At 45.9% G+C, this 15,909-nt stretch overlaps 1 protein-coding gene across 1 annotated transcript in view; it reads right to left on the minus strand.

Annotated features, from left to right (window-relative positions):
* Nucleotides 1-11,039, minus strand: part of OTUD7B (OTU deubiquitinase 7B) — an 86,804-nt gene extending 75,765 nt beyond the window's left edge. Inside the window, exon 1 of the mRNA XM_069951342.1 lies at nt 10,813-11,039. Coding sequence (XP_069807443.1) covers nt 10,813-10,825 — 13 coding nt within the window. The 5' untranslated portion in view covers nt 10,826-11,039. The remainder of the gene's footprint in view (nt 1-10,812) is intronic.
* Nucleotides 11,040-15,909: the final 4,870 nt, after the last annotated feature.

Raw genomic sequence — 15,909 nt, forward strand, 5'->3', positions numbered from 1 at the left:
CATAACATGGAAAACTCTATTCCTCGAAAGAGACGGGTCCCTTGGGATGGTCTGGAGACAGGCGGAAGGGACGGGGCTGGTACATGGGCAGCCATTAAGGCATTAGGAGTACTCCACACCATTAAGGAGACATGACTGTGGCAGTCCTCATCCCTGTTTTTATGCCTAAGATCCCATTGAACTTCAGCAGTGTAAACCATTCTTCCTGCCTCTGTTCACCCTGATTCATTATAATTGTATGCAAACCTGGAATTCACATGGAGTGCAAAAAGAGAGAGGAGGCAATAATATTTATATGCTATTCTAGGTCTTAGGAAACAGACCACATTTTCAAAAGTGAAACATTGCTGGACTGTGTTGTAGTTCTAGAACAAAACCAGAAAGGATGTGAATATAGAGGCCAGATGAAGAACATGATAAACAAGACTGCACTGATTGTTAGGATTCCACCTAATCCCTCTACACTGTAGTACACAGAAAGCTCAGGATCACAGTTCCCAAAATAGGACATAATGGGAGTTGTAGTTTTGTTGCAGAGCCACAAGTTGGGATCACTGGTCAGGATGAACATGGGTCTTCTAAATGTTACTGCATATAATAAGATGATGTAAGGATAGTGCCAGTCTAAGGGGCTCCTGGAACAGCACATTAGCATGGGATTTCTCGGGATATAGAAACATCAGGCTTTTGTACTAGTTGGAATGATCAAGTCACTTCAGGCTAGACTTAGAAAAATCCGGGGCCAGGACACAAATAGCGTATTATAAATAGATTTCTGGAAGTGTTGATTGAATTATCCGCCAACGCTTAGCGACACCTCGCCGTCTATGTCATGGAGCAGGACCCCGTGCTGCATATACCACTGGGGCTGATATAATGTGAATAACTACCACAAATATAATGATATCCTCCCCACTAAGAACTGTATTATTGTAATCTAGGCGATTTTCAATGCATCTTTCACCCTCATTTAGGCAGCACTATGAGGGTTATAGTAGCATCCACTATAAGATTTACAGATCCTGTTTGGAGACCTTAGACCAGGGGTGGGGAACCTCCGGCCCGCGGGCCGCATCCGGCCCCTGAGACCTCCCGATGCGGCCCGCGGCCCGCAGCTCCCCTGTGATGCTCGCCGCTCTGCTGGGGAAGAAGCCGGCATACACCGCATCCTCCGGTGTCTGTGACAGCTGCCAGACACAGGAGGATGCTGTCTGTGCCGGCTCCTTCCCCAGCAGTGCGGCGCGTGTCTTTAGTCTCCTGCGGGCCGCGCGCGATGACGTCATTTCATCGCGCGCCGCCTGCAGGAGAAGACCGGCACAGAGGACCTGGGAGAGAAGAGGACCTGGACTGCGTGGGAACGGAGGTAAGGTGAGTGGGATGTTTATTTTTTTATTTGGGGGTTAACTAGGATCCCAGGGACATGACTGATGGGGGGGGGGCAACTAGGCTACCAGGGACATGACTGATGGGGGGACAACTAGGCTACCAGGGACATGACTGATGGGGGGACAACTAGGCTACCAGGGACATGACTGATGGGGGGACAACTAGGCTACCAGGGACATGACTGATGGGGGGGGGGGGGCAACTAGGCCACCAGGGACATGACTGATGGGGGGGGGGACAACTAGGCTACCAGGGACATGCCTGATGGGGGGGGGGGGGAACAACTAGGCTACCAGGGACATGCCTGATGGGGGTTAACTAGGCTACCAGGGACATGCCTGATGGGGGGGGGAATAACTAGGCTACCAGGGACATGCCTGATGGGGGGGGGGGGGGACAACTAGGCCACCAGGGACATGACTGATGGGGGGGACAACTAGGCTACCAGGGACATGACTGATGGGGGGGACAACTAGGCTACCAGAGACATGACTGATGGGGGGGGGGGGACAACTAGGCTACCAGGGACATGACTGATGGGGGGGACAACTAGGCTACCAGGGACATGACTGATGGGGGGATAACTAGGCCACCAGGGACATGACTGATGGGGGAGACAACTAGGCTACCAGAGACATGACTGATGGGGGGGGGAATAACTAGGCTACCAGGGACATGACTGATGGGGGGGGGAATAACTAGGCTACCAGGGACATGACTGATGGGGGGGGGACAACTAGGCTACCAGGGACATGACTGATGGGGGGGACAACTAGGCTACCAGAGACATGACTGATGGGGGGGAATAACTAGGCTACCAGGGACATGCCTGATGGGGGTTAACTAGGCTACCAGGGACATGACTTGGGGGTTAACTAGACTACAAGGGGCATCACTGGGGGTTAACTACAATAGCAGGGGCACTAGGGGAACAATACTATGCCTTGTCCTGGGTGCTGCAAACCCCCGCTACTAACTGCCGCGCACGGTATGCGGCCCTCGAATGATTTTATTAATGCCCGACCGGCCCTCGACATGGAAAAGGTTCCCCACCCCTGCCTTAGACAGTCGATTTCAACAAGCACAGCTTAAAGTGTCACTGTCATTAAAACTTTCAAAATCTAAATCAACAGTAGATGCGATATAAAGCAAGTTTGCAATTTACATTCATTATTTATTTATTAAGCTATTATGGATAACACGGCATTTCCTGTTTTCTGACTTTTTTTTTTCTCAGAAAACAGGAAGTCCTGTGTATGGCAGGCCATCTGAGCGCTCACAGAGAGAAGGCAGTCATGGGATTGATGGACACATTGAGCCGTGACTCTCTGTACTGGCCGGAATTCCTGGGTTTAGTCTGTTTTTTTTCAACCAGCACAAGTCAGAAAATCTGCCTTCAGGAGACTGGACCTGGATTTCTGGTAAGTTCAGCTTTGTTGTACAGCATGATAAAAGCAAAAATAATGAATGTATATTGCAAACTTGCTTTATTTCACATCTACTGTTGATTTAGATTTTGAAAGTTATAACAACATTGACACTAAGTGTAAAGCAGGGAGAAGCAATGTAACAGTTATAGCTCTGCTACTTGCTCATGCTTTACACTGCTGCTTTGCTTACCTAGGCTGCTTCAAAAAAGGAAAAGCTCAGCATCAACTCATTATGCAAAGAGCTGGTGACCAACAGAGAAGCTAGAAGATTCTTATACAAGGCCCTCAGAGTCACGAACTACAAACTGGGAAGTGCCATGTACCAGGGTCTTCTCTAATTCCTATGGATTAATACTTTATTCAACAAGAACAGTTTCTCACATCAAGATCAATAATGCTGCTCCTGTACCAAAAGTTCTTATTCAGGATAAGGGACGAGCCGTATGACCACAGCCAGGTAAGTTGTCGCCAGTCATATCTGTCACCCATCACTACCTGAAATACATTTAACCACTTCACGGGAGACTCAATAACCAGCTTGTCCTTGTGAGATGGGACTAGTCACTGTTTGCCAAGTAGTGCCCTCAGTATGCTGCTGTTTTTCCAGATATCAGGTTCCCTAGCACTAGTGGTGGAGCTGGCAAGAAAAGCGAGGTGGGGACTAAATCTCAATGTTGGTGATTTCATGGTGAACACGTAACACGCTTTAGAAATGCACATGAATTATTTGCTATAACAGGCAAGATTATTGTGTCATAAAGTGAAGGCAATAAGATAGGATTACACAACCCAGAGCAGAGTTCAAGACCAGGAAGAGGTGCGGCCCAGGAGGAAAGCATGGAAGCAGTGCGTCATGGCTGGGGTCAACTGCTCAGTCTGTACATAGAGGGCAAATAGGAGATCTGGCCTGCTAGTCACAATACATTGGGCAGCCACCCCCAACACACACACACACACATCATATTACAAAGCCCAGACATTCAGCTATCAGATTCCATCTCACACCAGCACAGGCAGAAAGCGACTCCTCTGTACACATTTGCAGGGGTCCCACAGGTTGCAACAGGACGACCATTTAATCTTTACACCAAAACAATATGGAAAACTGGCAATTGGTTTTGAAGCCCCCATAATGTTGATCCAAAAAAAAGATAACTAATATGGATAAAGTCCTTAATACAACCATCGGAAAGAGTGACTGGAATCTGTAAATTACTTTCTATATAGAAGACCAGAGTGTTTTCAGGGTCCTGTACAGATCACACATTGTTCCGAAAAAATAAAACTAAGCCGCCCTCACCTGGTGCCCAAAAGAGGCAGCTCATCCTGGTACAGGTAAAGAGCAGTACAGGACATGTAGTATAACATTGTACTGTAGGGAGGCGCTACCACACAGCCAACTACTGCATGCACTTCACTAATACTGGGGTTTACCCGTAAAATGCCCACTTTTAATGGTCCATCATCTACGGTAACTATTCACATGTACCGCAAATCTCAACTGCCTGTAGCAATGTATGCCGAGTCTGGTCTCAAGTTACAATAGTCTAGAAATGTATGTTAAAGGGATTATCCAGCAAAAATAATTTTCCTTGAAATCAACTTGTGACAGAAAATTATATAGGTTTGTAATTTACTTCTATTTAAAAATCTCAAGTCCTTCTTATACTTATCAGCTGCTGTATGTCCTGCAGGAAATGGTGTTTTCTTTTCAGTCTGACACAGTGCTCTCTGCTAACATCTCTGTCCGAGACAGGAACTGTCCAGAGCAGGAAAGGTTTTCTATGGGAATTTTCTGCCACTGTGGACAGTTCCTGTCTCGGCCAGAGATGCCAGCAGAGAGCACTGTGTAAGACTGAAAAGAATGCACCATTTCCTGCAGGATATACAGCAGCTGATAAGTATAGGAAGACTTGAGATTTTTAAATAGAAGTCAATTACAAATCTATACAACTAAAACCAGTTGATTTGAAAGAAAAAGTTTTTCACTGGATAAACCTTTTAAAATATTGTAACCTGAGGCCATTGTAAGGTAAGGGTCCATCGTACTATAGAGGTTGCAGGGAAATGCACAAAGGCAATTCCTTTACTCAGACGTATGCTGCCTTTACCATCGCTAAATGCAAAAGAAACCATTTCCTAATACACCTAAGAAAGTGTTATCTTCTACTAATATACTGGAAACTGCATAAATACTACCGTAATATGATGGAACTCTACAATTATGAGCAGGAGAGATGACACAGATGGAGATATTGGCTACTTTCACAGGGGTTGAGATCCTCCGCTTATTTATTAGGAAGCGGCTTTAAGAGCAACTCCAAAAACGCTATTGCACTGGTGTAAAAGAGGTTATCCAGCGCTACAAAAACATGGCCACTTTCTTGGGCGGGGTTTTGCTGCTCAGTTCCATTGAATTGAATGGAGCTTAATTGCAAACTGCACCTAAACTGGAGACAAGAGTCGTATTGTCTCTGAAAGAAAGGGGCCATGTTTTTGTAGCACTAGATAACCCCTTTAAGGGTACAAACACACACACCGTATACACAGCAGATATGCAGCAGATCTGCAGCAGATTTGATGGTGCAGATTTGATGCTGTGTTCAGTTATTTAGATCTAATCTGCTGCGTATCGCAGCAGTTAATACGCAGCGTATATGCCGTGTGTGTTTGTACCCTTAAAGCAGAAGTCAACCCCTATCACAAATCTCACACCTATGGCAAAACTACAACTCCTAGTATGCTCAGCCATTATTCACACTAACCCTTGGAATAATACCAAAGTCTTCAGAGAAGGTGAACGGTACAGGTTACGAACATGGGTGAAGACATATTGGGCAGCTGCCATTCATGCCATTTCCTGATATATAACTGCAGGTTACATAATAACCTCTTTGCTGTGATTCACTATTAATACGACTCAGGCATGAGATTTATTACTACTGTAATCACTATCATTATCTTATTAATAAAGCAGTGGTATGTTACACAATACCACCTCCCCCATTCCCCCATGTCATTGTCCAGGAGTTGTGTGTTACCTTCATGTGTGCACTTTCTGTCCAACACATCTACATGCGGCATACCCTATAGACAACATTAGCAAAGCAAAACCGGCAGAGCTATATAACTTTTCTGTACATAACCTTGATCCCATAATGGAAAACTCTAATCTAGTGTATCCAAACCTCTGCTTGCCCATGAAGAATGGAATTATCCCTGTCTACCAATATAGAATCAGGGTTTGTTACAGTGTGTCTATTACAAGGAATCCATGTCACATGATCAGAGCAAGTTTCCTGCTTCAGGGTGTTTCCATTCACTGACAGATGCATATGTTGTCTTTGCACAGCATCAAGTGGAAAATTCCTTTGGAAAAAATTTTGGTAAACTGCCATTGCAGTTTGTGTGCCAAAGCCAGAAGTGGACTCAAATGGGATGGAAAATATCAAGGGAGGTCTTGTACTTCTCTTTCCTGTTGGATCCACTTCTGGTTTTGACACAAAAACTGCAGTGTCATTTTTCAAAAACAAACAAACAAAAAAAGAAAAAACTACCGTTCAGCCAAGGATGTTGCCCCTCAGAATGACAGTACAGTACAACATACACCCTCTGAATCATTGAGAAATACTCTCATCGCAAAAAATATGTCAGGAAAGACAAGGTTTGCCTGATGCCTGGGCCCAAAAGAAACCTCAAGGACTGAGGTAAGTCATGTCTAAGGAATGCCAATGGTGTCTCTGCATTATCAGGAGAAGGAAATCACAGAGCAAGGTGAGACCCGGGAGCCAGTGAACCTAGAGTTTACTACAGACACCTCCATGACCAGCCTGTGGTATAAGGAGGTACTTATTGCTGGCCAAGAAAACTTTTCTGAATGACTCCTGTAAGGAAAGGGCCCACATTGCAGGTACAGCATGCAGATAAAACCACATGCTTAAAAGGGCTATCCAGCGCTACAAAAACATGGCCACTTTCTTCCAGTTCCATTGAAGTGAATGGAGCTTAAAGGGGTAGTCCACCAAAAAAAATTTTCTTTCATATCAACTGCTACCATAAAGTGCCAGAAATTTGTAATTTACTTCTATTAAAAAATCTCAAGCCTTCCAGTACTTATCAGCTGCTGTATGCCCAACAGGAAGTTGTATTATTTCCAGTCTGGAGAGCAGGAGAGGTTTTCTATGGGGATTTGCTCCTGCTTTGGACAGTTCCTGACATGGACAGAGGAGGCAACAGAGAGCATGGGGTCAGACAGGAAAGAAAACACCACTTCCTGCTGGACACACAGCAGCTAATAAGTACTGGAAGACTTAAGATTTTTTAATAGAAGTGAATTACAAATCTCTGGCACTTTATGGCACCAGTTGATTTGAAAGAAAAATTTTTTTGGTGGACTACCCCTTTAATTGCAAACCGCACCTGAACTGGAGACAAGAGTCGTGTTGTCTCTGAAAGAAAGTGGCCATGTTTTTGTAGCACTGGATAACCCCTTTAAAGGGATTATCCAGCGCTACAAAAACATGGCCACTTTGCCCCTACTGTTGTCTCCAAATTGGGTGGGGTCTTGAAACTCAGTTCCATTGAAGTAAATGGAGCTTTATTGCAAACCGCACCTGAACTGGAGACAAGAGTCGTGTTGTCTCTGAAAGAAAGTGGCCATGTTTTTGTAGCACTGGATAACCCCTTTAAAGGGATTATCCAGCGCTACAAAAACATGGCCACTTTGCCCCTACTGTTGTCTCCAAATTGGGTGGGGTCTTGAAACTCAGTTCCATTGAAGTAAATGGAGCTTTATTGCAAACCGCACCTGAACTGGAGACAACAGTAGGGGGAAAAGTGGCCATGTTTTTGTAGTGCTGGATAACCACTTTAAGGGTGCCCTCACCTTGTGTTTGTTTTTTATGCATTTTTCTGGCATTTCTGACTATGTATTAATAAGCTTTTTTGTGGTTTAGGTGTTTTTGTTCGCACCAAGATGGCTGAACTTTTCTGCCAACACATGACATAGTCACTGGACCAAAATGGTACAAACACGCACATACATACATACAGTGCAAATCACCAAAAAGAATGCTAGCTGTCAGTGCAGGCTGTATAATCCAAGGAATTTATTTAAAAGTCCAAACGCATAACACGTTTCAAGGCCCTTGCCTCTTTATCAGATAAAGTGGAAAGAGAATAGATATATATCTTCAGGCATAGTATATAAAAAGTCGCAAATCCGGAAATACATCGCAACGTTTTGTATACTATGGGGGAGATTTATAAAACTGGTGTACAGTAGAACTGGCTTAGTTGCCACTAGCAACCAGATTCCAGCGTTCATTCCTCACAGATTCTTTGAAAAATGAAAGGTGGAATCTGATTGGTTGCTAGGGGCAACTGAGCCAATTCTACTTTACACCAGTTTGATAACTCTCTATTGTTTATTTATGTCTATTTATTCTCTGTCCATTTTATCTGACGAAGAGACAAGGGCCTTGAAACGTGTTATATGTATACGTGTTAAAAAATCCTTGGATTGTAGATCCTGCGTTGACAGCTAGCATTCTTTTTGGTGATTTGGATTTTGAATACATATCCACGGCTGGTGGGTATAGCACTATGGAGCCTCGGCTGTTGACTATATCCATATGAATATTAGTTGTACGATTCGAGGTTCAACTTGCTGTGTTGTGCTTAGCCACATCCACTATATAAGTGGTTGTGGCTAAGCACCACCCAGCAAGGTAAAACTTGAATCGTACAGCCGATATTCATAGACAGCTGTTATCCTGATGTATTTACTATACACACAGCAATGGCATGTTTGTGACAACCAGAACATTACCATTGACGTCTATGGTAGAAAATGAAACGCCAAGCAACTGCCACAGAGCCTCGGAAGCGCCAGAGAGGAGAGAAAAATGGCACAAAAAAAAAGTAATAAAAAAACGTCATAAACGTCTTCCAGCTAACATCAGGGCTATGGCTTTTTTGCAAAAAAAAAAAAAAAACGCCATAGCATTTAAGGCAGTATAAAGCCAGCCTAAGTTTACACTTTTGCAGGTAATATAGTAGTTTTACCAGCAAAATTGTGTATCCAGTGGCTGCCACATGTGGGCATAGTTTTTTCAATGTGGGACCATACCCTTAGGAGATGTCCCGGCTAAAAGTGACTATGGTGGGCACTAACCAGTCCCGCAATGGTATGCTTAAAGTGACTGTACCACCAAGCCCAGGCAGAAGCACTGGAGGCGGGCCGACCCACCCTAAGTGGGAGGAAACCCTAGCCCCTCTATGATAGGGTTCCATTGATTCTAATGGAGTCACGTCATGGAGGGGCTGGGGTTTCTTCCCTCTAACGGTGCTTCAGTCTGGGCCTGGTGGTACAGTCACTTTAAGAGGAGCTTTCAATGGCAGTCAGATGCTGCAAAAACCATCACACCTCCAGCCACCTTTGTTTCTATTGTTTGGAGTCTGTAAACATTAAAACGCAACAACTGTAAAAAAAAAAACCATATTTAATTTGAATTATGATTAGTGATGGATACTAGAGGCCGAGGTTGTCCTGGTAGTCACCAGAAACTACACAGGCAGGGAAGGTTTATCACAACAGCTACACCTGCTCAAACGGCCCCAGGCCTTTAACCTGCTTCCAGCCTACAAACTACAGCTGGCACAGGACAGGGCACTGCCAGCCTCCCAAATAAAGGGAGACGTACAGTTTAGAGCAAACAACCTAAAACAAAAAGCATTAGAACTCCAAGACATGAAGGGCTGGTAGAACCCTTCCTGAACCAGCCGCCCTTCAATACTTCACCTACTGTCCTGCAGGGGCCCAGACACTAGGGGTGAATTCACAAACAAAGGGGGAGATTTATCAAAGTGTGTAAAATTTAGACTGGTGCAAACTACCCACAGCAACCAATCACAGCTCAGCTTTCCTTTCAGCACTGCCTAAAGCTGAGCTGTGATTGGTTGCTGTGGCCAGTTTGCACCAATCTAAATTTTACACCCTTTGATAAATCTCCCCCAAAAAGTCATGTTATTCCATGGACTTGTGTCTAGCAAATTGTCCGCAAAATCCAGGTGTGTTACTGGACGTACTGTGGATTTCTGCACAAAGGGTGAAATCTCAAGCAAGTCCTTGGCAAAACCACACGCAGATTGTATCAAAGTCCACATGTAAGATTACGGTTTTGTAAAGGTTTGCAGATGTGTGAATCCGCCCTTAAGATAAAGGCTTCGCTAGTCATCACCGTGGTAGAGCTCACCCTACACACACACTATGGAGAGCAATCTCATGTGCTGCCCAAGTCTTCTACAGAGAGTCCTCACTGACCCCTGGCAATAGTGCCCGCTCTTCAGACCCCCCACCAACGTGCAGTCTCCAATGAGCGCCTGCTACCAACCAAGGCGGCAACTCGAGTCTGTGGCCACTAACAAAATATGCCCACAAAGACAACAGGTATCACTGCCCGACCCAAGCAGGAGGATAACAGCCACATCTACAAAGTGCCCCCTAAGGCACCAAGCTGGGCGCCACCACCAGAACTCAGTGCCATGCCTTGATGTCACTGAACTAGTGTTCCATCCTACAAGATGGGCACAGGTCACCTAGGAACTTAGTGTCACTAGCAAAGACCCTTCCCAATTCAACCAGGAAGTGACCGTAACAAGTTACCCTGGTGCCAACATGACCTGACCACTCACCCGACATGTAGCCAAGCAGGCCACTCACTGGGGTAGTCACTGCAACTTAGAGCCACCGGCATAGTGCCACCTCCTAGGCACAGCACCATCCCAGGAGCCCCCAACAAAGGGTCCATGTGCCCGAGATGCCATGTATCTGTATAGGTGGTCCCACCACCAGGGCAGCGCTATCAGAGACACTGGCACCCCAGAAGCCCACCGTCCACACCGGGCAAATGAAAACCTCCTGCCGTCCGCAGCGGCGCCCCCTCCTAGCCGTGACCAGTAAGTGTCAGGCGGGCACCTCGCCGTCACCACTCACCTTTGGACGTCATGTTGTCCTCGGTGTCACACAGTCACTGTGATGGGTGGCTGCTCCACGCTTACTCCAGGCCAAAGCCGGGCACTTGAGTAGGGTAGTAGTCCCAGAGAAACATGTCCTCTACCGGCCACCTCAGGCCGAGGCGCCGCGCTCATCTCCTGAAGCCTTCCCCCTCCACCCCGGTTATTCGTAGCTTTTCAGCACCGGATCCACACTCCCGACTCCCGGCTCCCGGCTCCCCCCACGGTGCTCAGCTCAATCCAACTACTCAGCGGGCGCTGCACGGCATGACGGGACCTGTAGTCTGCACCTCAGACACTCCGGTCATGTGACTAGGTTTGGTGCCACGCCCCGGGACACTGGTTCGTGGTGCGCCTCACATCCCGGAGGCTCAATGCGAGGCTGAGCTCCTCCAGCTGCCTCATCTACTGTCCTACACCATGAAGACTACAAGAACTCTGCAAATACAGCAAAGCTCCAAATAGGAACTACAACTCCCAGCAAGAAAGAGCTCTAGAAAAACACCTACAACTCATAGCAGGGGCTATAAATCCCGACGCACTAAGGCTCTGTATAAGAACTACAACTCCCAGCAAGAAAGAGCTGCAAAATAGCACATAAGAATTTTTATATATACAGGCATGGTAACCTTCCAGCTGACCTGACCTTCACATACCCTTAAAGGGGAACTTTTATTTTTATTTTATTTTTTTCAAATCAACGGAAGAGCTATATGGATTTGTAAATTCAAAATCCGAAGTCTTTCTGTATTCATCAGCTGCTGTATGTCCTGCAGGAAGTCATGTATTCTTTCCAGTATGAGGGAGGGTTCACAATTCTCGCGGATAAACTCCACATAATTCCGCCGGCTGTACGTGCTCACAGACGCGCGCCTTTCTGCTTGCTCCATAGACACCATTCTATGGGCCGGCTGATTCAGCATTTCGCCGAAAGAACTGACATATCGATTCTTTCGGTGGAATGCGTTATAGAATGGTGTCTATGGAGCCGGCAGAAAGGCACGCGTCTGTGAGCACGTACAGCCGGCGGAATTCCGCAGAGTTTATCCGCGAGAATTCCGTAGTGAGAACCCACCCTGACACAGTGCTCTCTGCTGCCCCCTCTGTCTGTGACAGGAACTGCCCAAAGCAGGAAAGGTTTTCTATGGGGATTTGCTACTGCTCTGGACAGAGGTGGCAGCAGAGAGCACTTTGACAGGCTGCAAAAGAATACACCACTTCCTGCAGGGCGTACAGCAGCTGATATGTAATGGAAGCTATGGGATCTGGGCGCCAAAATGCAGGTTTTATGCAAATTATGGCCATCATTTGCATAAATCGCTTGCATTTTGGCGCCTAAATGACAGCTGTACAAAAAAACAGCAGCAAAATGGCCAAAACAAAAGAACATAACCTTTAAAAGAAGTAATTTACAAAATCTGTATAACTTTCTAGTTATTTGAAGCAAAAAATCTTTTGCTGGAGTTCCCCTTTAAGAGCTATAAGTCTTAGCAGAACCAGAATTGTAAACATACACTGTGCAAACCAAGCCAAGCACACCACACCTCTTCATTATGGACTATAACAGTGATTGTCTGTCCCTGCATTTTTTTGTTTACTGACAACTTCTGACATGAAGTGCATGGGGCAGAAAATGATACCACATATGAATGAATAATATTAGATCTCTACTAGTATTTAAAGGGGTAGTGCGGCGCTAAACAATTATTCACTAAATAACACACATTACAAAGTTATACAACTTTGTAATGTATGTTATGTTAGTGAATCGCCCCCCGTGTTTCCCCCCCACCCACGCTAGACCCGGAAGTGTAGTGCTCTATACATACCTGCCTCTTGCCGACCCCCCTCCGCCATCTTGTGCCAATGATGTAATCTTCGGACAGACGGACGGCCGAACCGCTCCGACCGACCCTAGTGCCGGCCGCCCTCTGCCGCATCATCAGCTGCTCAGCCGCGATTGGCTGAGCAGCAAGAGGCAGGTCTTGTGTGGGTGGGGGGAACACGGGGAAGGGGGCGATTCACTAACATAACATACATTACAAAGTTGTATAACTTTGTAATGTGTGTTATTTAGTGAATAATTGTTTAGCGCCGCACTACCCCTTTAACAGGCCATTGTGAAGCCAGTCTTGTTCTTATCTTTTTCTTGAGGTCAATGTTGTGAATGGCTGACACTGAAGTCCAGCTGACAAGGAGTAAATTATTTGCAGCCAGAATCGAAAACATTACAGGAATTTAGCTGCAGCAGCAAGTTCATTGTAACCTCTTACTACAAGGATATGCTGTATATGAAAAAACACACAGTAAAACAAGCAGTAAATGGTCTTGAGTGAGGACAATATTCCTCTAATTCTACCTTTATGCCAAGGATATGTCCCTGACAGCCACCGCTGGAAGCTCACAGTGGCTGAATGACACATTGACACGTGGCCCTCTCAGTCCAGTGGAGGCCCCCAGCACAGTTGTTTAGCAGAGCTGCAGCGGGAGGCTGGGGAGGAGGGGCGGTTCGGTGGGCCCAGTTCCAAGCTTTGCCCAGGGGCTCATAATACTGTTAAGATGGCCCTGGTTTCACAGCAAGTTATAGGAAGTCTGTGGTTCGCATGATATATATAAATAAATTCTGTCATGAAAGGACTCTGATTTCCCTTAGAGAGAAGTCCGGTGAAAGTTTTTTATTAAAGTATTGTATTGCCCCCCAAAAGTTATACAAATCACCAATACTCTTATTACGGGAAATGCACATAACGTGCTTTTCTCCCTGCACTTACTACTGTATCAAGGCTTCACTTCCTGGATAAAATGGTGATGTCACGACCCGACTCCCAGAGCTGTGCGTGCTGTAGCTTCTGGAGAGGATGATGGCAGGGGGGACACTGAGGGACACAGGGCACTGGAGGGACACTGAGCATCCCTCTGCCATCATCCTCTCCAGCAGCCACAGCCCGCACAGCTCTGGGAGTCGGGTCGTGACATCACCATGTTATCCAGGAAGTGAAGCCTTGATACAGTAGTAAGTGTAGGGAAAAAAGCACTTTATAAGCATTTCCCGTAGTAAATGTATATTGGTGCTTTGTATAACTTTTGGGGGGCAATACAATACAATACAAATTTTCGCCAGAATTCTCCTTTGAGGCTCGATCCCCAGTAGAAGTTCTGTCCAGTGTTGCGGCTTCTCTCCAAACAGAACATCTCTGCGGAAATCAGAATCCTTTCATGATAACCAATATGGTGACAGTCCATACACCATTAACCACCCCTTTTTATCCAGAATAGAAGCCATTTTGAAAGGGCAGCTCATGTTATAAAAGCCTGCTGGTATCTGTGCACTCACTGATACCATGTAATACATCATCTCCTCTATAGCAGGGGTTTTCATAGGTTCCACCTAACTATGGGGGGTGTAGCAGCAGGATCCGCCTAGGCACTATGATTTGAGGTACCTTAGTCTCTAGAAGCCGTTCCCTTATTATCTGTCTTCAATGAACTGAAGCATTGTTGTCCATGAAAATGAAATTAGGTGGCTATGTTGTTCATGCAAAGGCTCAAAGACTGGATTAATGATGTTATTCATTAAGTAGTATGGTCCTGTCACTGTATCATTCATAGAGTGTAGGGCAGTCCTGTATTGACTAGACACACCTGCCAACACTGTAACACCACCACCAAGCACCACCTAACAAACTCCTTGTAAGAGAACAGCAAGTTGTGCAAAAAGTGCTGAAACAATGAAAAGTATGACATGTAAATGTCAAAGCTTAGAGGTCAGATTAAAGAGTCAAAATAACTTGTGACATGTCATCAATATAAGCCAAAAATATGAGGTATAGGTCAGTCATTCCTATGGGTAGCAGGGGGCTGCTAGCTTCATATGCAACAAAGTGCAACAATCAGAATAATAATAGACAGTAGATTTTTATAAACCTTGGTGTATGTATTTTTGCACTGGAATAAAAAAGTAAGTGAAGGCATATAAGGGTGAGTGCAGCTACTGTCTTTTATTGTTCTGATTGTTAGCTCAACAAATGTTTGTCCAGAGCTATAGCATGTATATGGCCACTCTAATCCAAATAAGTGGTACTTGGTAGTCAAGAGCACTGAAGAGGTTAATGGTTAAATTCCTAGTGGTTTAAAGCAGGCAAACGTCACACCTATTCTCAAAAAAAAACATCCCTGAAGCCATCTCCCTTGTTCAGCTACACACCCAAATCACTCTGCCCCGTTGCCTAAAAAAATTCTGGAACAACACTTCTACCTTGAACTATCTTCCCACTTTTCATCCAACTCTCTCTTTGACCACCTACAGAAACTGCCCTCACTAAACTGATGGCCAGTTAGCTGCCAAACCCACACACCTCACAATTCTCTGTGCCCCCCTTGACCTGTTCTCTGCCTTTGACACCAGGGATGTTGCTAGGGTCCTAAAACATCCTAGACCCCCTACCCCACACTACCCCACCTGACCCTCATCCCTTCCCCACCCCCACACACACACACACACACACACACTCACTACCCCACCTGATCCATTCCCCCCACCCCTGCGGTTACGATACTCACCAAGATGTTACGGTTCAGGTCATCTGGATGCTGTAATTTGCGAGGTAAAGGAGCGCGGCGGGGCAGAAGCGTGGGGACGTCACTGGAGTGCGTGTCCCAGCACAGGAACGTGGGGCTGCAGCCGGCCGTGGCGCCAGTATCCAATGAACGAGTGATGTCACTGGAGCAGCACACGGGTGGTCGGAGCGCGAGCAAGCGAAAAAACTTTCAGGGCTAGGCTGAATTCATTCGGGCTTAGGCACCGAATATTAATGCCTAGCGACACCACTGTTTGACACAATTGACTATTCCCTCTTCCTGAAATTTTTTTTTAATCTTTCACCGTCAGTGGCCTGACCCTCTTCTAAACCTCATCTTACCTTTCCAACTGTACATACAGTGTCTCCCACACCACCTCCCCATCTCGCCCCTCCATTTTTGGCTGCATCCTGGGGCGTCTACTCTTCTCTATTTGGCCTGGAGTAGACCACAAAAAATATCACTTCTCCTCTATCCAGGATCCTAGATTGTCTATGAG

This window comes from Dendropsophus ebraccatus, chromosome 13 (genome assembly GCF_027789765.1).
Source record: "Dendropsophus ebraccatus isolate aDenEbr1 chromosome 13, aDenEbr1.pat, whole genome shotgun sequence".
In the NCBI taxonomy this organism is placed as follows: domain Eukaryota; kingdom Metazoa; phylum Chordata; class Amphibia; order Anura; family Hylidae; genus Dendropsophus; species Dendropsophus ebraccatus.